This window comes from Chiloscyllium plagiosum, unplaced genomic scaffold (assembly GCF_037043375.1).
Source record: "Chiloscyllium plagiosum isolate Xiang-an unplaced genomic scaffold, Cpla_swu_hap1 HiC_scaffold_2, whole genome shotgun sequence".
NCBI lineage: Eukaryota > Metazoa > Chordata > Chondrichthyes > Orectolobiformes > Hemiscylliidae > Chiloscyllium > Chiloscyllium plagiosum.
Window position 1 is genome coordinate 19270991 of NW_028270140.1, and position 27634 is coordinate 19298624.

A 27634-nucleotide genomic window follows, 5' to 3' on the forward strand; every position below is an offset into this window, starting at 1 on the left:
AGAGTGCGGGGGGAAGAGTGCGGGGGAAGATGAGTGTGGGGGGAAGAATGCGGAGAGAGAGGAGTGTGGGGGGGGAGAAGACTGCGGTGAGAGAAGAGTGCGGGGGGAGAAGAGTGCGGGGGAGAAGAGTGCGGGGGAGAAGAATGCGGAGAGAGAAGAGTGTGGGGGGGGAAGACGTGTGCGGGGGGAGAGTGCGAGGGGAGAAGAGTGTGGGGGTGGAAGAGTGCGGGGGGGGAAGAGTGCGGGGGGGAGAAGAGTGTGGGGGGGAAGAATGCGGAGAGAGAAGAGTGTGGGGGGAGATGAGTGCGGGGGGAGAAGAGTGCAGGGGGAGAAGAGTGCGGGGGGTGAAGAGTGCAGGGGGAGAAGAGTGTGGGGGGAGAAGACTGCGGGGGAGAATAGTGCGGGGGAGAAGAGTGCGGGGGGGAGAAGAGTGCAGGGGGAGAAGAGTGCGGGGGGGAAGAGTGCGGGGGGAGAAGTGTGCAGGGGGAGAAGAGTGCAGGGGGAGAAGAGTGCAGGGGGAGAAGAGTGCAGGGGGAAAAGAGTGTGGGGGGAAGAATGTGGAGAGAGAGGAGTGTGGGGGGGAGAAGACTGCGGGGAGAGAAGAGTGTGGGGGGGGAAGAGTGCGAGGGGAGAAGAGTGCGGGGGGGAAAGTGCGAGGGGAGAAGAGCGAGGGAGGGGAAAAGCGTGCGGGTGGAGAAGAGTGCGATGGGAGAAGAGTGCGGAGGGGAGTAGAGTGCAGGGGGGAGAAGAGTGTGGGGGTGGAAGAGTGCGGGGGGGAGAAGAGTGCGGGGGGGAGAAGAGTGCGGGGGGAGAAGAGTGCGGGGGGAGAAGAGTGTGGAGGGGAGAAGAGTGCGGGGGGAGAAGAGTGCAGGGGGGAGAAGAGTCCGGGGGGAGAAGAGTGTGGAGGGGAGAAGAGTGCGGGGGGAGAAGAGTGCAGGGGGGAGAAGAGTGCGGGGGGAGAAGAGTGCGGGGGGGAGAAGAGTGCAGGGGGGAGAAGAGTGCGGGGGGGAAAGTGCGAGGGGAGAAGACTGCGGGGAGAGAAGAGTGTGGAGGGGAGGAAGTGTGCGGGGGAAGAGTGCGAGGGGAGAAGAGTGCGGGGGGAGAAGTCTGTGTGGGGGAGAAGAGTGCGGGGGAGAAGAGTGCGGGGGGAGAAGAGTGTGGAGGGGAGAAGAGTGCGGGGGGAGAAGAGTGCAGGGGGGAGAAGAGTGCGGGGGGGAAAGTGCGAGGGGAGAAGACTGCGGGGAGAGAAGAGTGTGGAGGGGAGGAAGTGTGCGGGGGAAGAGTGCGAGGGGAGAAGAGTGCGGGGGGAGAAGTCTGTGTGGGGGAGAAGAGTGCGGGGGAGAAGAGTGCGGGGGGAGAAGAGTGTGGGGGGAGAAGAGTGCGGGGGAGAAGAGTGCGGGTGGGAAGAAGAGTGCGGGGGAGAAGAGTGTGGAGGGAGAAGAGTGCGGGGGAGAAGAGTGTGGGGGGAGAAGAGTGCGGGGGAGAAGAGTGCAGGGGGTGAAGAGTGCGGGGGAGAAGAGTGCGGGGGGAGAAGAGTGCGGAGGGAGAAGAGTGCGGGGGAGAAGAGTGTGGGGGGAGAAGAGTGCAGGGGGAGAAGAGTGCGGGGGGAGAAGAGTGCAGGGGGAGAAGAGTGCAGAGGGAGAAGAGTGCGGGGGGAGAAGAGTGCGGGGGGAGAAGAGTGCGGGGGGAGATGAATGTGGGGGGGAAGAAGAGTGTGGGGGGAGAAGAGTGCGGAGGGAGAAGAGTGCGGAGGGAGAAGAGTGCGGCGGAGAAGAGTGCGGGGGGAGAAGAGTGCGGGGGAGAATAGTGCTGGGGAGAAGAGTGCGGGGGGGAAAGAGTGCGGGGGGGGGAGAGTGCGTGGGGGGGAGAGTGCGGGGGGGGAGAGTGCGGGAGGGGAGAAGAGCGCGGGAGGGGAGAAGAGCGCGGGAGGAGAGAAGAGTGCGGGGGGAGAAAAGTGCGGGGGGAGAGGTGTGTGGGGGTGAGAAGAGTGTGGAGGGGAGAAGAGTGTGGGGGTGGAAGAGTGCGGGGGAGAAGAGTGCGGAGCGAGAAGAGTGTGGGGGTGGAAGAGTGCGCGGGGGGAAGAGTGCGAGGGGAGAAGAGTGCGGGGGAGAAGAGTGCGGAGCGAGAAGAGTATGGAGGGAGAAGAGTGTGGGGAGGAGATGAGTGTATGTGGGCGAGCTTGTGGGGTGGAAGCATGTTGGGGGAAGCGTGTGGGGGGGAAGCGTGTTGGGGGAAAGAGTGTGGGGGAGAAAGAGTGTTGGGAGCAAAGAGTGTTGTAGAGAAGAGTGTTGGGGGGAAGAGTGTTGGGGGGAAGAGTATTGGGGGGAAGAGTATTGGGGGGAAGAGTGTTGGGGGAAAGAGTGTTGGGGGGAAGAGTGCTGGGGGGAAGAGTGCTGGGGGGAAGAGTGCGGGGGGAGAAGAGTGCGGGGGAGAGGAGTGCGGGGGGGAAGATGAGTGTGGGGGAGAAGAGTGTGGAGGGAGAAGAGTGCGGGGGGAGAAGAGTGCAAGGGGAGATGAGTGTGGGGGGGAAGAAGAGTGCGGGGGGAGAAGAGTGCAGGGGGAGAAGAGTGTGGGAGGAGAAGAGTGCGGGGGAGAATAGTGCGGGGGAGAATAGTGCGGGGAGAGAAGAGTGCGGGGGGAGAAGAGTGCGGGGGGAGATGAGTGTGGGGGGGAAGAAGAGTGCAGGGGGAGAAGAGTGCGGGGGAGAAGAGTGCGAGGGGAGAAGAGTGCGGGGGAGAAGAGTGCGGGGGAGAAGAGTGCAGGGGAAGAAGAGTGCGGGGAGAGAAAAGTGTGGGGGGGAAGAATGCGGAGAGAGAAGAGTGTGGGGGGAGATGAGTGCGGGGGAGAAGAGTGCGGGGAGAGAAGAGTGCGGGGAGAGAAGAGTGCGGGGAGAGAAGAGTGCATGGGAGAAGAGTGCGGGGGGAGAAGAGTGTGGGGGGGAAGAATGCGGAGAGAGAAGAGTGCGGGGGGAGAAGAGTGCGGGGGGAGAAGAGTGCGGGGAGAGAAGAGTGCGGGGAGAGAAGAGTGCGGGGAGAGAAGAGTGCGGGGGGGGAAGAAGTGTGCGGGGGGAAGATTGCGAAGGGAGAAGAGTGCAGGGGAGAAGAGTGCGGGGGGAGAAGAGTGTGGGGGGGAAGAATGCGGAGAGAGAAGAGTGCGGGGGGAGAAAAGTGCGGGGGGAGAGGTGTGTGGGGGTGAGAAGAGTGTGGAGGGGAGAAGAGTGTGGGGGTGGAAGAGTGCGGGGGAGAAGAGTGCGGAGCGAGAAGAGTGTGGGGGTGGAAGAGTGCGCGGGGGGAAGAGTGCGAGGGGAGAAGAGTGCGGGGGAGAAGAGTGCGGAGCGAGAAGAGTATGGAGGGAGAAGAGTGTGGGGAGGAGATGAGTGTATGTGGGCGAGCTTGTGGGGTGGAAGCATGTTGGGGGAAGCGTGTGGGGGGGAAGCGTGTTGGGGGAAAGAGTGTGGGGGAGAAAGAGTGTTGGGAGCAAAGAGTGTTGTAGAGAAGAGTGTTGGGGGGAAGAGTGTTGGGGGGAAGAGTATTGGGGGGAAGAGTATTGGGGGGAAGAGTGTTGGGGGAAAGAGTGTTGGGGGGAAGAGTGCTGGGGGGAAGAGTGCTGGGGGGAAGAGTGCGGGGGGAGAAGAGTGCGGGGGAGAGGAGTGCGGGGGGGAAGATGAGTGTGGGGGAGAAGAGTGTGGAGGGAGAAGAGTGCGGGGGGAGAAGAGTGCAAGGGGAGATGAGTGTGGGGGGGAAGAAGAGTGCGGGGGGAGAAGAGTGCAGGGGGAGAAGAGTGTGGGAGGAGAAGAGTGCGGGGGAGAATAGTGCGGGGGAGAATAGTGCGGGGAGAGAAGAGTGCGGGGGGAGAAGAGTGCGGGGGGAGATGAGTGTGGGGGGGAAGAAGAGTGCAGGGGGAGAAGAGTGCGGGGGAGAAGAGTGCGAGGGGAGAAGAGTGCGGGGGAGAAGAGTGCGGGGGAGAAGAGTGCAGGGGAAGAAGAGTGCGGGGAGAGAAAAGTGTGGGGGGGAAGAATGCGGAGAGAGAAGAGTGTGGGGGGAGATGAGTGCGGGGGAGAAGAGTGCGGGGAGAGAAGAGTGCGGGGAGAGAAGAGTGCGGGGAGAGAAGAGTGCATGGGAGAAGAGTGCGGGGGGAGAAGAGTGTGGGGGGGAAGAATGCGGAGAGAGAAGAGTGCGGGGGGAGAAGAGTGCGGGGGGAGAAGAGTGCGGGGAGAGAAGAGTGCGGGGAGAGAAGAGTGCGGGGAGAGAAGAGTGCGGGGGGGGAAGAAGTGTGCGGGGGGAAGATTGCGAAGGGAGAAGAGTGCAGGGGAGAAGAGTGCGGGGGGAGAAGAGTGTGGGGGGGAAGAATGCGGAGAGAGAAGAGTGCGGGGGGAGAAGAGTGCGGGGAAGAAGAGTGCGGGGGAGAAGAGTGCGGAGAGAGAAGAGTGTGGGGGGGGAAGACGTGTGCGGGGGGAAGAGTGCGAGGGGAGAAGAGTGCGGGGGAGAAGAGTGCGGAGCGAGAAGAGTATGGAGGGAGAAGAGTGTGGGGAGGAGATGAGTGTATGTGGGCGAGCTTGTGGGGTGGAAGCATGTTGGGGGAAGCGTGTGGGGGGGAAGCGTGTTGGGGGAAAGAGTGTGGGGGAGAAAGAGTGTTGGGAGCAAAGAGTGTTGTAGAGAAGAGTGTTGGGGGGAAGAGTGTTGGGGGGAAGAGTATTGGGGGGAAGAGTATTGGGGGGAAGAGTGTTGGGGGAAAGAGTGTTGGGGGGAAGAGTGCTGGGGGGAAGAGTGCTGGGGGGAAGAGTGCGGGGGGAGAAGAGTGCGGGGGAGAGGAGTGCGGGGGGGAAGATGAGTGTGGGGGAGAAGAGTGTGGAGGGAGAAGAGTGCGGGGGGAGAAGAGTGCAAGGGGAGATGAGTGTGGGGGGGAAGAAGAGTGCGGGGGGAGAAGAGTGCAGGGGGAGAAGAGTGTGGGAGGAGAAGAGTGCGGGGGAGAATAGTGCGGGGGAGAATAGTGCGGGGAGAGAAGAGTGCGGGGGGAGAAGAGTGCGGGGGGAGATGAGTGTGGGGGGGAAGAAGAGTGCAGGGGGAGAAGAGTGCGGGGGAGAAGAGTGCGAGGGGAGAAGAGTGCGGGGGAGAAGAGTGCGGGGGAGAAGAGTGCAGGGGAAGAAGAGTGCGGGGAGAGAAAAGTGTGGGGGGGAAGAATGCGGAGAGAGAAGAGTGTGGGGGGAGATGAGTGCGGGGGAGAAGAGTGCGGGGAGAGAAGAGTGCGGGGAGAGAAGAGTGCGGGGAGAGAAGAGTGCATGGGAGAAGAGTGCGGGGGGAGAAGAGTGTGGGGGGGAAGAATGCGGAGAGAGAAGAGTGCGGGGGGAGAAGAGTGCGGGGGGAGAAGAGTGCGGGGAGAGAAGAGTGCGGGGAGAGAAGAGTGCGGGGAGAGAAGAGTGCGGGGGGGGAAGAAGTGTGCGGGGGGAAGATTGCGAAGGGAGAAGAGTGCAGGGGAGAAGAGTGCGGGGGGAGAAGAGTGTGGGGGGGAAGAATGCGGAGAGAGAAGAGTGCGGGGGGAGAAGAGTGCGGGGAAGAAGAGTGCGGGGGAGAAGAGTGCGGAGAGAGAAGAGTGTGGGGGGGGAAGACGTGTGCGGGGGGAGAGTGCGAGGGGAGAAGAGTGCGGGGGAGAAGAGTGTGGGGGGGAGAAGAGTGTGGAGGGAAGATGAGTGTGGGGGTGGAAGAGTGCGGGGGGGGAAGAGTGCGGGGGGGAGAAGAGTGCAGGAGAGAAGAGTGCGGGGAGAGAAGAGTGCAGGAGAGAAGGCTGCGGGGGGAGAAGAGTGCGAGGGGAGAAGAGTGTGGGGGGAAGAATGCGGGGGAGAAGACTGTGTGGGGGAGAAGAGTGCGGGGAGAGAAGAGTGCGGGGGGAGAAGAGTGCGGGGGGAGAAGAGTGCAGGGGGGAGAAGAGTGCGGGGGGGAGAAGAGTGCGGGGGGGAAAGTGCGAGGGGAGAAGACTGCGGGGAGAGAAGTGTGTGGAGGGGAAGAAGTGTGCGGGGGAAGAGTGCGAGGGGAGAAGAGTGCGGGGGGAGAAGTCTGTGTGGGGGAGAAGACTGTGTGGGGAAGAAGAGTGCGGGGGGAGAAGAGTGCGGGGGAGAAGAGTGCGGGGGGAGAAGAGTGCGGGGGGAGAAGAGTGCGGGGGAGAAGAGTGCGGGGGGGAAGAAGAGTGCGGGGGGGAAGAGTGTGGAGGGAGAAGAGTGCGGGGGAGAAGAATGCGGGGGAGAATAGTGCGGGGGAGAAGAGTGCGGGGGGAGAAGAGTGCAGGGGGAGATGAGTGTGGGGGGGAAGAAGAGTGCGGGGGGAGAAGAGTGTGGGGGGAGAAGAGTGCGGGGGGAGAAGAGTGCGGGGGAGAATAGTGCGGGGAGAGAAGAGTGCGGGGGGAGAAGAGTTCGGGGGGAGATGAGTGTGGGGGGGAAGAAGAGTGCAGGGGGAGAAGAGTGCAGGGGGAGAAGAGTGCGAGGGGAGAAGAGTGCGGGGGAGAAGAGTGCAGGGGAAGAAGAGTGCAGGGAGAGAAGAGTGTGGGGGGGAAGAATGCGGAGAGAGAAGAGTGTGGGGGGAGATGAGTGCGGGGGAGAAGAGTGCGGGGAGAGAAGAGTGCGGGGAGAGAAGAGTGCGGGGAGAGAAGAGTGCGGGGGGAGAAGAGTGTGGGGGGGAAGAATGCGGAGAGAGAAGAGTGCGGGGGGAGAAGAGTGCGGGGAGAGAAGAGTGCGGGGAGAGAAGAGTGCGGGGAGAGAAGAGTGCGGGGAGAGAAGAGTGCGGGGGGGGAAGAAGTGTGCGGGGGGATGATTGCGAAGGGAGAAGAGTGCAGGGGAAGAAGAGTGCGGGGGGAAAAGAGTGCGGGGGGAGAAGAGTGCGGGGGAGAAGAATGCGGGGGAGAAGAGTGCGGGGGGGAAAGTGCGAGGGGAGAAGAGTGAGGGAGGGGAAAAGCGTGCGGGGGAGAAGAGTGCGGGGGGAGAAGATGAGAAGAGTGAGGGAGGGGAAAAGCGTGCGGGTGGAGAGGAGTGCGGGGGGAGAAGAGTGCGGGGGGAGAAGAGTGCGCGGGGAGAAGAGTGCGCGGGGAGAAGAGTGCGGGGAAAAGAGTGCGTGGGGAGAAGAGTGCGGGGGGAAGAGTGCGGGGGAAGATGAGTGTGGGGGGAAGAATGCGGAGAGAGAGGAGTGTGGGGGGGAGAAGACTGCGGTGAGAGAAGAGTGCGGGGGGAGAAGAGTGCGGGGGAGAAGAGTGCGGGGGAGAAGAATGCGGAGAGAGAGGAGTGTGGGGGGGAGAAGACTGCGGGGAGAGAAGAGTGTGGGGGGGGAAGAGTGCGAGGGGAGAAGAGTGCGGGGGGGAAAGTGCGAGGGGAGAAGAGCGAGGGAGGGGAAAAGCGTGCGGGTGGAGAAGAGTGCGATGGGAGAAGAGTGCGGAGGGGAGTAGAGTGCAGGGGGGAGAAGAGTGTGGGGGTGGAAGAGTGCGGGGGGGAGAAGAGTGTGGGGGGGAGAAGAGTGCGGGGGGAGAAGAGTGCGGGGGGAGAAGAGTGTGGAGGGGAGAAGAGTGCGGGGGGAGAAGAGTGCAGGGGGGAGAAGAGTCCGGGGGGAGAAGAGTGTGGAGGGGAGAAGAGTGCGGGGGGAGAAGAGTGCAGGGGGGAGAAGAGTGCGGGGGGAGAAGAGTGCGGGGGGGAGAAGAGTGCGGGGGGAGAAGAGTGTGGAGGGGAGAAGAGTGCGGGGGGAGAAGAGTGCAGGGGGGAGAAGAGTGCGGGGGGGAAAGTGCGAGGGGAGAAGACTGCGGGGAGAGAAGAGTGTGGAGGGGAGGAAGTGTGCGGGGGAAGAGTGCGAGGGGAGAAGAGTGCGGGGGGAGAAGTCTGTGTGGGGGAGAAGAGTGCGGGGGAGAAGAGTGCGGGGGGAGAAGAGTGTGGGGGGAGAAGAGTGCGGGTGGGAAGAAGAGTGCGGGGGAGAAGAGTGTGGAGGGAGAAGAGTGCGGGGGAGAAGAGTGTGGGGGGAGAAGAGTGCGGGGGAGAAGAGTGCAGGGGGTGAAGAGTGCGGGGGAGAAGAGTGCGGGGGGAGAAGAGTGCGGAGGGAGAAGAGTGCGGGGGAGAAGAGTGTGGGGGGAGAAGAGTGCAGGGGGAGAAGAGTGCGGGGGGAGAAGAGTGCAGGGGGAGAAGAGTGCAGAGGGAGAAGAGTGCGGGGGGAGAAGAGTGCGGGGGGAGAAGAGTGCGGGGGGAGATGAATGTGGGGGGGAAGAAGAGTGTGGGGGGAGAAGAGTGCGGAGGGAGAAGAGTGCGGAGGGAGAAGAGTGCGGCGGAGAAGAGTGCGGGGGGAGAAGAGTGCGGGGGAGAATAGTGCTGGGGAGAAGAGTGCGGGGGGGAAAGAGTGCGGGGGGGGGAGAGTGCGTGGGGGGGAGAGTGCGGGGGGGGAGAGTGCGGGAGGGGAGAAGAGCGCGGGAGGGGAGAAGAGCGCGGGAGGAGAGAAGAGTGCGGGGGGAGAAAAGTGCGGGGGGAGAGGTGTGTGGGGGTGAGAAGAGTGTGGAGGGGAGAAGAGTGTGGGGGTGGAAGAGTGCGGGGGAGAAGAGTGCGGAGCGAGAAGAGTGTGGGGGTGGAAGAGTGCGCGGGGGGAAGAGTGCGAGGGGAGAAGAGTGCGGGGGAGAAGAGTGCGGAGCGAGAAGAGTATGGAGGGAGAAGAGTGTGGGGAGGAGATGAGTGTATGTGGGCGAGCTTGTGGGGTGGAAGCATGTTGGGGGAAGCGTGTGGGGGGGAAGCGTGTTGGGGGAAAGAGTGTGGGGGAGAAAGAGTGTTGGGAGCAAAGAGTGTTGTAGAGAAGAGTGTTGGGGGGAAGAGTGTTGGGGGGAAGAGTATTGGGGGGAAGAGTATTGGGGGGAAGAGTGTTGGGGGAAAGAGTGTTGGGGGGAAGAGTGCTGGGGGGAAGAGTGCTGGGGGGAAGAGTGCTGGGGGGAAGAGTGCTGGGGGGGAAGAGTGCTGGGGGAAGAGTGCTGGGGGGAAGAGTGCTGGGGGGAAGAGTGCTGGGGGGAAGAGTGCTGGGGGGGAAGAGTGCTGGGGGAAGAGAGTGGGAGAGAAAGATAGTCGGGGAGGAAGATTGTGGGGGGGATGTGCAGGGTGGGAAAAGTGTGAGGGGAAGAGTATTGGTGGGGAAGAATGTCAGGGGTGAAAGAGTGTGGGGGGGAAGAGTGTGGGGGGGAAGAGTATGGGGGAGAAAGAGTGTGGGGGAAAAAGTGTGTAGGGGAAAAAGTGTGGGGGGTAGAGTGCTGGGGGGGCAAGAGTGGTGGGGGAAAAGAGTGCTGGGGAAAAGAGTGTTGGGGGAAAAGAGTGCTGGGGGAAAAGAGTGCTGGGGGAAAAGAGTGTAGGTGGGAAAGAGTGCAGGGGGGAAAGAGTGCAGGGGGGAAAGAGTGCAGGGGGGAAAGAGTGCGGGGGAAAGAGTGCGGGGGGAAAGCGTGCGGGGGGAAAGCGTGCGGGGGGAAAGCGTGCGGGGGGAAAGAGTGCGGGGGGAAAGAGTGCGGGGGGAAAGAGTGCGGGGGGAAAGAGTGCGGCGGGAAAAAGTGCGGGGAGAAAGAGTGCGGGGAGAAAGAGTGCGGGGGGAAAGAGTGCGGGGGGAAAGAGTGCGGGGGGAAAGAGTGTGGGGGGAAAGAGTGCGGGGGGAAAGAGTGTGGGGGGAAAGAGTGTGGGGGGAAAGAGTGTGGGAGGAAAAGAGTGTGGGAGGAAAAGAGTGTGGGGGAAAAAGAATGTGGTTGAGAAAGAGTGTGGGGGAAAGAGTGTGGGGAGGAAGTGTGGGGAGGAAGTGTGGGGGAGAAAGAGGGTGGGGGAGAAAGACTGTTGGGGGAAGAGCGTGGGGGAGAAGTGTGGGGGGAGAAAGAGTGTGGGGGAGAAAAAGGGTGGGGGAGAAAGAGTGTGGGGGAGAAAGAGTGTTGGGAGGGGAAGAATGTGGGGGGAAGAGTATTGGTGGGGAAGAGTGTTGCCCCAAAACCGATCCTTGCAGCTCACCACTGGTAACTGAGCTCCAGGATGAACATTTCCCATCAACCACCACCCTCTGTCTTCTTTCAGCTAGCTAATTTCCAATCCAAACTGCTAAATCACCTTCATTCCCAAAACCTCTTCTTTTGTGCAATAGCCTACCATGTGAAACCTTATCAAATGCCTTACCGAAGTCCATATACACCACATCAACCACCTTATCTCTCATCCATCTGTTTTGTCACCTTCTCGAAGAACTCAATAGGGTTAGTGAGGCACGACTTACCCTTCATCAAACTGTGCTGACTATCCCTATTAAATTATTCCTTTCCAGATGATAATAAATTCTATCTCTTATAACCTTTTCCAACACCTTATCCACAAGCAAAGTAAGGCTCACTGGCCTACAATTATTAGGGTTGTCCCGACTCCCCTTCTTAAACAAGGGAACAACATTTGCTATCCTCCAGTCTTCTGGCACTACTCCTATTGACAATGATGTCATAAAGATCAAAGCCAAACGCTCTGCAATCCCCTCCCTAGTTTCCCAGAGAATCCAAGAATAAATCCCATCCAACCCTGGGGTCTTATCGATTTTCAGATCTTCGAAAATTACTAAACCCTCCTCTTTGTCAATCTCAATCACATCTAATCTTGGAACTTGTATCTCCATATTCTCACTAACATTGCCCTTTTCCAATGTGAATACTGATGAAAAGTAGTCATTAAGCGCTTCCCCTATGTCCTCAGATTCCACACACAACTTTCCACTACTATCTTTGATTGACTCTAATCTTAGTCTAATCATTCTTTTATTCCTGATATACCTATAGAAGGCATTATGATTCTCCTTGATCCTATCTGCCAGCAACTTAGATCTTTTCTGGCTAACTTCTAAGTCTCAATCCCACGAATTTAGCCTTCACGCCTCATCCTCACATAAGCTTTCCTCTTCCTCTTGATAAGAGCTTCAACTTCTTTAGTAAACCATGACTCCCTCTCTTGACAACTACCTCCCTGTCTGATAGGTATATACTTATCAAGGACCGACAAGTAGCTGTTCCTTGAATAAGGTCCACATTTCAAGTGTGTCCATCCCCTGCAGTTTCCTTCCCCATCCTATGCATCCTAAATCTTGCCTAATCGCATCATAATTGCCTCTCCCCCATCTTTCCCTACAGTCCATACCTATCCCTGCCCATTGCAATTGTAAACATAACCAAATTATGGTCACTATCGATAAGTGCTCACCTACCTCTAACACCTGGCCGGGTTCATTCCCTGGTACCAAATCCAATATGGCACTGCCCCTGTTGGCCTGTCTACGTACTGTGTCAGAATACCCTCCTGCACACATCGAACAAAAACTGACTCACCTAAACTACTTGAACTATAATAATCCCAGTCAATGTTGGGGCAGTTAAAGTCCCCCATAACAACTATCCTATTACTCTTGCTCCTATCGAGAATCATCTTTGTTACCCTTTACTCTACATCCCTGGAAAAATCTGGAGGCCAATAGAAAACTCTCAACAGGGTGACCTCTCCTTTCCAGTTTCTAACCTCAGCCTAAAGTACCTCAGTGGATGAGTCCTCAAACCTTATCTCAGCTGCTGTAATACTACCTTTGGTTAACAATGCCACACCCCCACCTCTTCTACCATCTTCTCTGTTCTTGCTGAAATATCTAAATCCCAGAATCTGCAACAACCATTCCTGTCCCTCCTCTAGCCATGTCTCTGAAATGGCCACAACATCGAAATCCCAGGTACCAACCCATTCTGCAAGTAATCCCACCTTATTCCAGATGCTCCTGGCACTGAAGTACACACATTTCAAACCAACGTCCTGATTGCCTGTGCCCTCTTGCAACCTTGTAAACCTATCCCTGACCTCAATACTCTCAACCTCCTGTAAACTATAACTACAATTTAGGTTCCCATTCCCCTGCTGCATTAGTTTAAACCGCATCCCCCCCCCTCCCCTCAAAGAACATTAGCAAATTTCCACGCCAGGATATTGGTACTCCTCTGGTTCAGCTGAAGGCCATCCTGTTTGTAGAGGTCCCATCTTCCCCAGAATGAGCTCCAGTTATCCAAGAACCCAAAATCCACCCTCCTGCACCATCCCTGCAGCCACGTGTTCAGCTCTGCTCTCTCCCTATTCCTCGCTTCACTAGCATGTGGCACGGGTATCAAACCAGAGATAACAACTCTGTTTATCTTTCCAACTCTTCTGTACGGTTCTGAAACTTGGGCTATGTATGATTCCCACCTCACGGCCCTGGAATAGTACCATCAATGGTGTTTGAGATGGATTCTCCAAATCAGTTAGGAGGACAGGTGTACTAATGTCAGCATCCTTTAAGCAACCAATAGCAGTAGCATTGAGGCCATGACCATCCAAAAGCAACTCCACTGGGCTGGTGTTTTAAAAAAATTCTCAAGGTCAAGGACCAGGCTCGCAGGAAAGTAGTCTGACACAGAACAAACAGCCAAGAGGCGAGTCTGCTAGAATATAAGTGTTTTATTCCCCGCAGCGTCGCCACAACCAGGTCTCGTACTTACAACGGGTCTGGTTTATACTCACTCTACGTGTTACCGGAACTGGGAGCCGTCAGTTCTCGTAGAGCGGTTGCCAACAACCCACGCTCGGCGGTTAAACGCAACCCCGGAGCAGACTCTACCGAACTGGAGACTTTTCCAGCTGATATACTCTTTTCGAGATCTAAACATTCATGTGAACAGCAGAGCAAGGCTGAAAAACACATTCCATTCTGGTCACATACAGATAAGAAGATTCACACGGGAAGGTGTGTAATAAGATTCACACGGGACTAAGCGACACCTTCCATTTTCGGTTAGATTCACACATGTATTGGGACACAATTTTAACCCTTTCACCACATTCCACTGCTTGGCCCAATACATGTGTTACATTATGATTCACACATGTATTGGGACATAATTTTACACCACAGCTGGCCATGTACTTTGAGTCAAAAGGTGTGGCACTAGAAAAGCACAGCAGGTCAGGCAGCATCTGTGGAGCAGGAGAGTCGACATTTCAGGCATATGCCCTTCATCAGAAATGTTTCATCAATCTATTTCCGTGCTGTGTAACTTTATGACTGCATGAAGAATTTAAAAGACTCCCTGAAGGCTTCCCTCATGAAATGCAACACATTTGTCAATATGTGGGAGGGCCTCGTTCAGCAAAAAACAACTTGAAGGAAGCTCCTGTATGAAGGGACACAATTCTTTACACAGCGAGTTGTGAATGCATGGAATGCGTTGCCAGCTGTGGTGGTGGAAGCAAAGTTATTGGGGACATTTAAGCAACTGCTGGACATGCACATGGATAGCAGTGAGTTGAGGGGTGCGTAGGTTAAGTTACTATATCTTACATTAGGATTAAGTCTCGGCACAACATCGTGGGCCTAAGGGTCTGTTCTGTGCTGTACTTTTCTATGTTCTATGTTCTAATTCTCTGAGAACTCCATTCAGCAAGAGAAAGTACAGAAAAGGAAGCAGAGAAAGGAATATCTTTGATCTCAAGGCCAAGAATCAACTCCACCTCCCAGAAACACCTGCTAAATGTGTGGTCGGAGATATGGCTCTAGACTCAGACTTATTAGCCAGACAAGGACCCACAGAAACCTTGGCCAGTGACATGGAATTTCCTCAGTGGACAATCATACTCATTTGAAAGTGATCGCCAACAGCAAACATATATGGAAAATACCACCTTTTTCAAGTTTAAACTTTGTTGTGCCCAGCTGAGGAGTGGGATATGGAAAGAAATCAGTTCCCCCCCAACTGGGCCAGAACAGTTGGCAGAAATAGAACAAAACACTTCCACTATTTCCCAGGCAGTTCACTCCAGCCGTCTGAAACAACCTCATCTCTAGACACAGCAGGAACTGAACAGTCATTTTTACTAATCTTTGGGTTAAGCTCAATCTTGCCAGCATCCACCCTCCAGATTAAATCGCCCATTAGAGGCAAGTGCAGCTGGATTGTAAGTTTTTGGTTAGGAACCCAACATTTCGGCACTTGATGTGTTATGCCCATCTCTTCAAGCATAAAATTGTCACAAAGTCCAACAAGTTTGTATACTGCATAAGTGACTAATAACCCTAAAGACTAAATAGAGAGCCTGGTTCTCCTGTTGAAGATCTATACAAAATTTGTTCTTGATGGATGTCAGGACATTATGGGATTGTGCCACTTAGGATTTTTCAGCAGCAAGTATGGCTGTTAACTACAAGTAATTATTATTAAAAACAAATTTGAACTACTCTGCGAAGCCAGGAAAGGCTCCCTGTCCAATCCAACCTGCAGTTTACCTGAATGGTCTATGAAGGCATCCAGACTAGATTGCACCCCTTAAGCTACTGGCAGTGCACAGTAAACAACAACCATATGTAAAAATGGTTTTGGCTCTATATATATATCTTCCATTGTATATGTAAACATATATATTTTAACTAATATATGTTAAGTCAAAATGCAACAATAAATGGGAAAATATAGTCAGAATTTCCTCCTTAAAACTTTCCAATCTTATCTCACTTTCCTCCTTCAAGACATTCCTCAACACCTACCTCTTTGAATGTCTTCAGTTATGTGTTCCCATATTTCCCTATTGGCTCATTGTCATATATTGCTTGATAAATACCACTGTGAAGTGCCTTGGAACACTTTATTATGCTAGCGTTGCTACAGAACTGCAAGTTTTTTCTCATTTCCTCACTGTAATACGGGAGGAGATGTACAAATGTAACTCTAAACCAAACACTTGATATCTAAAACAAGTTCACAGGCTGAACATTCCAGTGATCCAAACCACTAATATTAGAAACCTATCACTACAGTATGGGATTATCAGTCAGCTATTTGGCTTTTGACGTCTAAAAGTTCAGTTTTAGGTGAAGCTAATCTCTCATCTTCACAAACAAATGCAACGGGCGGAATGAAGGACTGCTGAACTTGTGACAGGCAGTACTGTCCTCCTGATGAGACATGGCATACAAAAAGAATGCAGGGAAGCGTTCTATAGTTCCTAGGACAACATCTATCCTTCAACAGTCACAATCCGCTTCATCTCCCCAGTGTGATTTCTTTTTGCAGGAATAGCTGCCAGATATTTGTTCCTGCATTTTCTACATTGCAACAGTGGTTAATGATATGAATTTAACGTAGAAAATAACCTGAATGTGCTGATGTAGCTTTCAAATAACCATGCATATAAACAGAAGTGAAAGTATGCAAAGTCTTAACAAAACTTAAAAGCACCCTAACAATGTACTTACACTGGGATGTTTTCGTAGGCATCTTCAAATTGGTCCTGTAAAACAAGAAAAGTACAATGATGTCCCTCTAGTGGTTGACTAAGTTAATGAAAGTGATAACATGAAGATTTTAATTCACAATTTATCAGTTGAGGGAAATCTGAACTTATTAAATGACAGTTTTAATTTTGAATCTAGTCTATAGCTTGCTGCAGTTTACAGATTACATCACAGAGAAAATGCTAAATCTCTCACCATCCTTAAAATGTAATAGTTTTTGAGTGAGGAAGAGAAAAAGATAAAAAGGCTAACTGCATGAATCACTGTTACAACTGACATTGCTTCACAAACTTTAATTTTGAATTGGTTAAGAAAAGTTTGAATTTGTCAAGACTATTGCACTTCAGTTGACAACGAAGAACGCAGATTGAAAAGTCAGTAAATAAACGTCTCTATATTCAACAACTGGCAACTTCATGTGTCCCTTTATTAACACCTAGTAACAGCAAAGTTACAAATCTGTTATCAAAGATAAGCATGAGAATAGGCCTTCTTACTGTAAGTAAAATGAGTTACAAAAGATAAGAAACAATGTACGGACTTTGAAAAAGGGAAATTATATACATTATCAAAGTTAAACTTATTACTGGCAATACTGCACACCATAAACCAACGTATATTTCCCTGATGAGACATTCCCCTGATATTATCATGGCCATCTATACTCCCTCGTGTTCATGTGACCTCATAACCCCATTGCCCATCATACCTTTACATATTCTGTGCGGTCACTTACAGGATAACAATGGAGATCCTTTGATTTGGACACTTAACAAGTTATACCTCTAAGAACCTAAAAGAGTTGTCAGTGAAACAACAATCAATCATTCATATAAAAAAAATCCTGACTCAATTAAAAAAGATAAATCCTCACAAGTGGTCTTTCAGTTGTTAGAACATTAACCTATTTAGAAACCACAAAGAAAAATATCCTTTAATAACCTCTTGAAACTGGAACTATAAGCATGAGCCCCAGCTGTGATGTGACTCCATGCCTTTTGAAACTCAGTCAGTCATTGATAATTGTCTCAGGTGTCAAAACAAGCCATTACAAAAACAGGTCCAGTCCAGGGAACCATATGAAAAAAAAACTACATTTTCTTTCCAATTTTTTTCTAACCACTCCAAAAATCGTGTCAATTAAAACAATCCAGTAGCAGAAATTCTTTTCCTTCTAAGGTGAAAGCTACAAACCGATCTTTGTCTCAAACTGGAAAAACTGTGGTTATCTAACACACTAAAGATTAGGACAGCAGAGTTTCAGTTTTGAAAGTGTAGCATCACTTTTCCCAATAGGAATGATACTTAACACTAATTCGTACTGATCAATGTCATGATCGACTTGCCTTCAAAGCTGCAGTAAAACACATCTAACATATAATACAGCATGTAATAAAGTCACTTGAAGCCATCAAACTATTTAATTTTTAACTGGCAGAATATTTCAACCTTCTCAGCAGGCTGCCCCCAATGTTCATGAACTGTCAACAAAGGTAGGTCTTCAGTAGCCTTTCAAAACCCACATAAACCAATGAAAATAAAGGGCAAGAATAACATTTATTTTTTCCCCTACCGCTGTGCAAGGACGGGTCATAAATTTGAACTTCTTTCCAACTTTGTAACAGTGGCCCACACAAACTTGCCAAAAATCTTGATCCTGCAGACTCATTTTTTGTTCAACCTACACCAATTATTAACTTTTACAAGACATGAAAGTCCAATCCAAAATATTGCACATATTAAGATTGAAAATTTATGCGTAACAAACAATTAAAGTCACATTAGATTGCAAAACTAAAACAAATTGCCAGTATCAATTTAAAGGATATAAATAGATGGTGTAGCAGTTTCCTGGTTTTAAGAAAAAAAGTGACTGCAAAATAATGAAGCAAATTTCAAATGTGGTCTAGCGATGTTGACCATTTCGGGCAGCACGGTGGCACAGTAGTTAGCACTGCTGCCTCACAGCGCCAGGGACACGGGCTCGATTCCCACCTTGCGTGACTGTGTGGAGTTTGCACATTCTCCCCGTGTCTGCGTGTGTTTCCTCCGGGTGCTCCGTTTTCCTCCCACAATCCAAAGATGTGCAAGTCAGGTGAATTGGTCATGCTAAATTGCCCACAGTGTTAGGTGCATTAGTCGGGGGGAATATAGGAGGGGGGAAAGGGTCTGGGTGGGTTACTCTTCAGAGGGTCAGTGTGGACTTGTTGGGCCAAATTGCCTGTTTCCCTACTGTAGGGAAACTAATCTAAAACCAATCAGGGCATTTTATTTCTCTACATAAATGCCATTATGATATGATATAAGCAATATTAAGAAATTCAAGTGATGCACAGCTTTTGCTCCCCTCCACAACGTCTATAAGACAGAAGGCCAATCAGAAATCTACCATTTTCATGTCATCCTTGCTTCTGGAGGCATCATGATAGCACACGACATTTTCCTAATAAAGTCAAACCAGCTGCAGAATAGTTCATTTTCTGACTGGGGAGAGATGCAGTGGTAATCCAAAGGAAAAGTGAGAAGAAGGAAAGATGGACTTCAATCAGATATATGAATAAAAATAAAGCTCATGTTGTTAATGGAATACAATAGCATGGATAGCAAAATTGCAACATAACAGAAAACATGTGGTGGTTTAAGCATATTACTCTGTTTGGAGCAAAGCATAATTTGGAAATGTTATGGAAAATTAAGAATATGAAAGCATGGGAAGGGTTAAAGCATGAAGACCACTGGCAACCTGTGGCCAAGAGAAGGCAGGATGGGATAAGAATTGTAGAATGTTCTTACACCACTTATCAGAGTAAGGTTAAGACTGAAAGTTCACTATGGCGAGATGAGATAGCACAAGCAATAAAGCACGTTTCTCTGTTAAGTGTTATTATGACAGAATTGGGGCCATAAATATTTGGGACATGGCATTAAAATATCAAATTAATAATTAGTAGAATCAGCTTAAGACAGGAGACTATTGTAATAGATGGAATAGCTAAATATCTATCATGACAGGTTAGTCTGGAATGGAAGATCACTGTAGCAGAGTTAGCAATAAATATCTAACCGTGACATTAGAATAACATTAAGTAGAATGTACAACTAAAGAGATAATAGGAACTAACATCTCTGGTTTATTGTGTAGCTAGAGTGAGGTACTTTGATTAATATAGTTGGACATGTTGATAAGCTAACAGAAACATGATAAAAAAAATATAAAAATCCACGGACCCTGAGGTTCGTGGGCATTCGAGAATCTGCTTTCTCAGTGTCACAGTTTTTTGTTTGCAAATAAAAGACCTACTTCTTGAGGAACTCTCTGCGTCTCCTGGTGATTCTCTATATTTTCTCCACAACAATGCCTACTCTTAATGTTGTGAAAATTGCAACTTTCTATAGATATACACATCTTAACATCAATATGGGCAACTGTTATGACTCCAACTAATGGTAACACTGGAAAAGTCATATCCCAGCATGAAGTCTAGTTTGACAAACTACCAAAGTTTTATTTTTCCAATTTGGTTACTGTGATGGTCACTCTCTGATCATATTCACAAGAGGCTACCAATGTATTTTTAATCAAGGAACATAAAACTATTGCACAAAGAAATAAAACACAGGTTAATTTGGAAAGATCTTACGTATACAGTGGAAAAAAAAGATTCAATTGTTTTTCGCAGTAATATCTATGACAACAATTAACCCCAGTAAAGTATCACTCCATTCTTTAATTTCTTAAACAACTGCCAAGATCTCAAGTGTTTCATTTCATCGTCTGATGAACATGCTGCATGTTGTGATTCTCCACATTCTCCACATTCTTCACCAAGACTCACAGACACATCGTACACTGAATTTTCTTTTACTTTGCTTTATTTAAATTTGCTAAACAGCACATCTGCTGGTACGGGTTTCCTCTTCTGAACTGAATCTACCTCTGGCTCCTGCTGAACTTTAAAGCTCAACTCAGTAAACACTTCAGCAATTAGCTCATTTAGCTTAAGTCACGTGAATTCTTAGGAATGCTGTTTTGATCGACAGATTAAAAAATAAGTTTCTAACCCTTAAAAACTAAAGCAAGTCACCCTGATAGACTGAAAGCCAAGACCTCAATATTATAAACCAAGATCTGAAATAATAACATACTGTAGCCTTCATTGCTCAGTCCTTTCAGTGTAGGAGTCAGCAAGTCATGTTGAGGTTGTACAGGGCATTGGTGAGGCATCTTCTGGAATACTGCATCCAGTTCTGGTCGCCCAGCTATAGGAAGTATATTATTAAGCTGGAGAGGATTCAGAAGAGATTTACCATCATGTTACTGGGAATGGAGGGTTTGTGTTATAAATAGAGGCAGTATAGGCTGGGACCTTTTTCACTGCAGCATTGGAGGTTAATAAGTGACTTTATAGAGGTTTATGAAAGTATGACGAGTACAGACAAGATGAATGGTATGTATCTTTTCCCTAAGGTGAGAATTTCAAGACCAGGGGGCATATTTCTAAGGTGAGAGGAGAAAAATTTTAAAAAGATATGAGAGGCAAATTTTATGTTACACACAGAGTGGTTCATGTCCGGAATGAATTTCCAGAGAAAATGGTGGGTGCGGGTACAGTTACAACGTTTAAAAGACATTTGGATAAGTACATGAACAGGAAAGGTTTGGAGGGATTATAGACCAGGAACAGGCAGCTGGGACTAGTTTAGTTTGGGACTATGGTCAACATGGATTGATTGAACCCAATGGTCTGTATGGCTCTATGACTCAATGAGTGTGAGGCACTTTCAAGTGTCCCAGAGAGTGGAAATGTGTGTATAAGTGTACACACACTGTTTTCTGGAGGATACAGACAGATGATGACATGGGGCTGAGGTCAGAGAGATTTAACGCTGAATTAGGGACAGGAGCCAATGAATTGGTGATAAAACTTCAAAGATACAAAACAGAAATTTTAGCAGTTCAGATCCGTAAATACTTAAAACTGGAAGGATGAATTTATAGAGTAATATAAATAAGAAATGTGATCCTAGCTTTTGTAAGTGGTGGTACAGTAAAGCAAAGTGGTAATACCAAATCTATAAAAATCATGTTTACATTAATTACAATATTGTGTTCAGTTTGAGAGTTTTCGTTAGGAAAAGATTAAGACCATGGAGATACCCTACGATGTTATCAGGCAAAAAAAGCTTTGGTCACGTAGTGAGATAAAGAAATTGGATGATTCTCCCCAAGTCCAGACCCCCCACATTGCGATCGGCAGCCTATAAGTGATCCCACCTTCCTTATCCCATGCTAGGATCAACATTGCCCTGTTCCTATTAGCACTATGACCAACATGGCGTTATATGCAGGCAGGCCTCATCTGGCTTCCGAGGTAGAAATTGATCTGTGACCACAATGCAGCATTAAAACTCCACAAAATGTTGGTGAATCCAGAAATTGTGGGTTCCCTACAGCTTTCTGACCAAACCACTTCTTTTGAATCAGGTCAGTAAAAGTTCCAGCCAGAGGTCCACTGATGACATCCAATCCACCTTAACCCCTTCACCGCCCAGGCTGTTAACCTGCCAGTCTCGGATGAGCTGTAATTTCCTCCAATAAATCCGCAGGTTAAAGGCCAGTGTCTTTGGCCTTTGTTATAGTCTTTATACTTGGCCTGTTTACGTGAGGGACACACTTGGAACTAGACCGCATGGGTTTCCTCTGGGTGCTCCGGTTTCCTCCCACAGTCCAAAGATGTGCAAGTCAGGTGAATTGGCCATGCCAAATTGCCCGTAGTGTTAGGTGAAGGGGTAAATGTAGGGGAATGGGTCTGGGTGGGTTGCTCTTCGGAGGGTCGGTGTGGACTTGTTGAGCCGAATGGCCTGTTTCCACACTGTAAGTAATCTAATCTAATCTAGACTAAATTTGTAGGGTTCTCAGAATCCTCTATCCAAGATTTAGAATGTAAATGACTAATAAAGATGGTTGCTCACCACTATGAGGACTGATACACCTTTTGCTACAAACTCCAATGTTCTCCATGAAGATTCTGCATAATTCCAATTCTGTCTCTATCTCAGCCCTCTCGCTGGCAAAACTCACATCCATACCTTTGTTATCTTCAGACTTGGACGAGGCAATTGCCTAGTGGCATTATCACTAGATTATTAATCTAAAATTCATCTTACATTCTGGGGACAACGTTTAAAAGACATTTGGATAAGTACATGAACAGGAAAGGTTTGGAGGGATTATAGACCAGGAACAGGCAGCTGGGACTAGTTTAGGGTTCAAATCCTGCTATGGCAGATGGTAGAATTTGAATTCAAAAAACATCTAGAATTAAGGTCTTATGATGACTATGAAGCCAATGCCGATTGTCAGAAAAACCCTTCTAGTTCACTAATGTCCTTTAGGGAAAGAAATCTGTCATTCTTACCTGGTCTGGCATACATGTGACTCCAGTCCCACAGCAATGTGGTTGACTCTTAATTGCCCCCTGGAGAATGAGGGATCGGAAATAAATGCTGGCCTAGCCCAAAGATGCTCATGAGTGAATTTTTTAAAAACTTGCATATTCCAATGTTATTCTATAGCCTCTTCAATCTCCATAAATTCTGTTCATCTTAAACATTGTAGCGGATATCCCACCCTGCATCAAGTCCTACTCACTCAACTCTACTATGTTTGCCTTGGAGTTTCAGACTCCAAAGCATCAAGTTTAGAACATTTGCTCACAACTTTGCTCAACTGTCTCTGAATCTCCCCACTTAATTATCCTGTCCCTGAAGCAGCCTCTGGATTCCTAAACACATCCGCTATTTCCTTCATCCTACCACTGGCAGCCATGATATCAACCAACTAGACTATAAACTGTACAGTTCCCTTCCTAAATCACTCTCACTTCTTTTAAGATGCTTCTTTAAAACACATCACTTTTATCAAACTTTAAACATCCACCCTCATATCTCAATTTTTGGCTTGAGATCTGCTTTCATCTCATGCAAAGCACCTATAAATGTTTTGCTTTGTTAGAAGCACTGTATAAGTTACTGTTGATGATGCCTGCCAAGAGAACCCACACCAATTATCACCTCTGTAAGCCTTGGGCACTAAAGCAAATTATAGTAAAATAAGTTGAACAAGAACAATCAAGAAAATAACTTCAGGTGGTGCCAGAGATCAATCTGAGTAAGGATTTCCCTTCCCCAAACACTATACTCCCAAAATTGTCTGAACCCCAAAGTCTTACCACCTATTGTGTCTCTGACTTACCTAGCTATCAGCAGTCCAAATGTGGCTAAGTAGTTTCAGGAATATCTTAGAAATCTTGCCCCTCTCAAAGGCCAATTCCATGTATCTCCCCACTTAATTACCCTGCTTGTTAAATCCTCAAATATTCTCAGAAAATTTGTTAAACAATTTGTAATTCAAAACACCATTCTGACTTTACCTAATAATATGATTTTCTAGGTGCCATGTCATTATTTCCTTTATAATGGATTGAAGCTGTCTTCTGATAACTGATGTCATATTCACTGGCATATATTCTCAGTTTCTATGCTTTCTTGAATTGTGGCCTTCCAATCCACTAGAACCATTCCAGAATCCAGTAGATTTCGAAAGATTCAAACCTCTGTGTCTAACCGCCATCATTTTTTTTAAAGAACTCTTGGCTACAGCCATCATGACCATGGGATGTTAGCTTTGCAGTTTGTCTTTCTCATTCCCTTCATTACAAAATTGCCCACTTTTTGAAAGTACTTACTTGGCCAGGAATTGCACTGAAATTCAATAGATTAGAAAAATGCTATATTTCACAAATCATTTCTTTTAACATCAACACTGCTTAGAGGCAAAGCAGCAATAAAAACTTCACTCACACACAGCATTGCCACTTCATTTGAAGCTTTAGATCTGCTGCTTTCACCGAATACTCACAAGTTGCCTGATCTCACTTGGACAGTCCAAAGCAATACATGAACAAAATGGAAGTGTCAAGCTGTTTTTTGGCACACTGTTACAAAACAGCATCTCCTTGGTGTTGCACCTGATCTGATTATGTTCAACATCCCAAAGTGGAAAACTACTTGTCCAGCTCTGAATTTCCAGCTTGGTTAGTACAAAAAAAGTACAAAACCATGGAATACAACATGTTGCTCATGTCAAAGGGAATAGACGCTGGCCTTTATACAATGGTTTGGGCTGCAAGTGCTTTACCTGCAAAAGGCAGCGTGAGGCAAACAAAAGCTCAAAGAACTTCGTTGTTTGCTTCTTAACATACTGAAAGATGTCAGTCATAAAAAGCATAATGAACAATTTTCCACTTGGATGCAGAAGGAGAAAACATAGCACTCCACATTTCACATTGTACACAACAGAATCAATGAACAAATAACATGAACTGTACCAATCTATGTTAGATATTATGTTACTGATGTAATAAAATAAAAATTTCAAAACATGAGCAAGTTTCAGAACTGTTAACTGGTAACTCAGTTGAGTCAATAACATTAGTGCACATCAATTTAAAGCATTTTATGAGCATCTTGGATCAGTAGCTCCAAAGATATGCTTCTTATAGCAAAAGTATCAGGCAGACACTTTTCAACTTGACCTTTTCTATTGTGTTAATTTTTTTCCAAGATGGCACAAAATGCATATATCATTATTTTTCCAATCAAGATGAATGAACTCTGACTCTTGGTTTGTGACTCAATTAAAAGTTGCAATCCTATGAAAAAAAACCTGGATATACCTTCAGGATATTTGAAGTACCATGAAATAAACCACAATATGGTTTTAATAAGACTGAAATCACTTCCAGAAACTATAAAATAAGAATAGCAATGCTTGCCAAATACTAACTTTTTTTTTGAAATAGGATTTATTTTTTAGTCAAATTTGCTTTTGGAATATTAGTTGAAGGTTAGCAATTTTTGAGAACACATTAGTTTTGAATACATTGTGAATTCAAGAAGGTGAAGGTAATTGTGCTCAGCCTCCTCCTTCAACTGCTATAGTCCCACAATACTCATTTGGAAATCATTTACTGGTCCAATTCTCAAATAAATCTACAAACATTTTAGCCTTATCTCTCTTCTCAAGACCCAAGCTATGCACAGAGAATTTGCAACCAGAAATGGAGTGCTGACTCATAACTTTAGGCCCAAAGCCCCTACGCAAGAGTTACAGAGTTGTTTTTCTGTTGCTCACTTCCTTGCAATCTACCCACAATGTAAACAGTGCACACAGCACCTCAGACTACAATATAAATCTAATATTAGTTTCCATCCCACAGAGACACGTTGTTTCACCAGAGAACCTCTCAAATGAAGCCAGCTATTTGGTAAACAGCTTTACCGAAAACATAAATGACCAATATATCTTCTGAAACACCAAACAGTTCCCTCATCTCCCACTTGTCTAATCACCATTGCATGGAGTCCATGGGCAAAGCACAGAATTTCACATTGCTGCTCCTGAAGTCCATCAGGATTAACCCAATCAATTATCTTACCTAAATCAAAACACTCCAGTAAGTTAGTTGAACATGATTTATTCTTAAAACTTTTGTGCTAGCTTTTCCTAATTAACCTGTATTTGTCCAAGTTATTATGGCTTTTGTCCCAACTATCATTTCGAGAAGCTTCCCCACCACCAAATTTAAACTGACTCTAGTTTTTGGGCTTAAGTTTGCATCCTTTTGGTACCACCTGAGTCTAAGGAAGGCTGGAAAATTATTGCAAGTATTCTGCAATTTTCATTCTCACTTCTCCTGTATCCTTAGAGGTCTCTCATCTACCCCAATGCCTTAACAATTTTAAGTACAGATAACTTCCTCTCCAATACCACTTCCTCTCCAACTTTAAACACTTCATGTATCTGAATTACATTTTTCACCGCAACCTGGACAGCATATTCTTCCATTGTAAAGACTAATACAAATTATCCATTTAACACCTCAGCCTTTATCTTTGTGACCTCTTTATCTTTGGGTAAATCCCCTTTTGGAGCCGAAATTGGTTCCATTCCCAGATTAATAAAAAGCCACAAATAAAAGTGGACTAGAGGGACAGTGAGGGGACTTGCTCAGCTTTGGTCGAAACAACATTTTCTACCCAAGACGGAAGGCGAGAGAAAGCAGGAATATTCTGGCACTTAGCACCTTGGAATATCATATGGCATGGGAAGTGAAATGAATGCAAATTATTTCTTGCTTTTTTTGTTTAAAACACATTGGATGGATATTGATTGCATGTTTACTCTAGCTCATTTCCAGAGCATGAACCTGACACTTATTCAGGTGCAGTGCAACAAAATAAATATATTCACTGTTTGGAGCTGCTGGTGTTGACTAGGGTGTACAAAGTTAAAAAATCACACAACACCAACAGGTTTACAGTCCAACAGGTTTATTTGAAAGCACTAGCATTTGGAGCGTTGTTCCTTCAGACACAACCATCTGATGAAGGAGCAACGCTCCGAAAGCTAGTGCTTCCAAATAAACCTGTTGGACTATAACCTGGTGTTGTGTGATTTTTAATCAGGTATTCATTGTTCAGATCAACTGCTTGTTGCCTTCGTGCGGAAAAGCAGTAATTACCAAAAACATAGAGAGTAACAGTATGCAGATTACTAGCTCTCAGGTGGCTGTAAATGATCCCATAATGCTATTTCAAAAAGCAGGGAAGGTCTCCCCAAGATCGATCTGTGAGAGCTTGTGGCAATGTTTCCTGTAATTGTTAAAATAGCCTCAATGCCAATGAAGATAAGCACTTTTGTTGTGATTTAATTTAAACTGTGCTACAGGCAGCAGAATTTTGTCATGTTAACATCAACAAAAAGATCAAATGGGCTGTTTGCCATTGTAAATAGCAGCTCTAAGTTTAGTAGTTTAAATGTTAAATGTTATTTGTTTTGTCCCTCAGCTTCAACCCTTTTCCAATTACTCACTTGGTCATTGTTCTGGCGATTAACAAGTCAATATCAGGGTGCCATTTCAAACACTAAAATAAACCAAAGGAGTGCAGAAGCTGGAGATCTGAAACACACAAACAAGAAATCGCTGGAGCAGGTCTGACAGCATCCGCAGGGAGAAAACGGAGTTAGTATTTTGAGATCTGCTGAGTTTCTCCAGTAATTTACATCTTTGTGCCATTTCAAGCAAACTGAAACAATGAGTCATTTTGCATTGATCAGTCATGCTCACATCAATAGAATATAAAAGAGAAATTGAATCTCTAAAGAGAACAAATTTACATTTTTATAGCGCCTTTCAGAACCTCAATGTCCTCAAAACACTTTACAGCCATAGAAGTACTTTTGAAGTATGGACACTCTTGTAATGTTGAAACAGCATGTCATTTGCAGGCAATCACTTCCCACAACAGCAGTTAGATCACAACATATAATTATAGATTCCCTACTGTGTGGAAGTAAGCCGTTTGGCCCATTGAGTCCATACCATCCCTCCAAAGAGAAATCCATCCAGATTCACCTCTCTACCCTATCCCTATAATCTCACATTTCCCATGGCTAATGCACCGAGCCTGCACATCCCTAGATACTAAGGGCAATTTAGCAGAGCCAATCCACCCACCTTGCACATCTTTGGACAACAGGATTGTCTATTTTAGAAATAAATATTGGTCAGGACAGCAGGGAAATGTTCCAGTTCTTCTGTATGCAAGAACATGGGATGTTTTGCATCCAACTGAAGAAGCAGAGGGGCCTTGTTTTAATGCTTCATTCCATAATGCAATACTCTCTGTAACTGCACTGAAGTGTCTGGATTATAGCAGCAGAACATGGGAACACAACCACCTTCAAGTTCCTCTCCAAGCCACTCACCATTCTGACTTGGAAATGTATTGCTATACCTTCATTGTCACTGGGTCAATATCTTGGAATTCACTCCCTAAGAATTCCAAGGTCAACCCACAGCAGGTGGACTGCAGCGGTTCAAGATGGCAGCTCACTACCACCTTCCCAAGGGCAACCGGGAACAAGCAATAAATGCTGGCCAGCCAGCCATGCCCACACCCCACAAATGAATAAAGAAAAGAGCAGTAATGCCTGAACTGTGTCTTATACCCATGAAGATTTGACTCAAAAGGTGAAAGTGCTAATCCTGAGCTATGACTGATACCAATCTAAACCAAATCATTAAAGAGTGGAAGTGTCCACTGGAACAACTGTAGTTAGCCTAACACCACAGGGTTAATGTATCTGGAAGGATTTTTCTGACAAGTTTAAAGACCTCTTGGTCAAATCGCTGACGTTGTAACAGACCGAGCCTTTGACATCAGGAATTTATAAACAATTTATTGAATAATTGTTCTAAATT

General features: G+C 48.0%; 1 protein-coding gene across 5 annotated transcripts in view; it reads right to left on the reverse strand.

Annotated features, from left to right (window-relative positions):
* Window positions 1-27634, reverse strand: part of ttc39b (tetratricopeptide repeat domain 39B) — a 130026-nt gene that overhangs the window by 82248 nt on the left and 20144 nt on the right. For 4 of the 5 annotated variants that reach the window (XM_043720582.2, XM_043720574.2, XM_043720557.2 and 1 more), the window contains exon 2: window positions 15267-15301. In XM_043720582.2, the coding sequence (XP_043576517.2) occupies window positions 15267-15301 (35 nt within the window). Of the gene's footprint in view, window positions 1-15266; window positions 15302-27634 lie in introns of those variants that run through there. The other variant, XM_087995058.1, reaches the window with a different exon arrangement.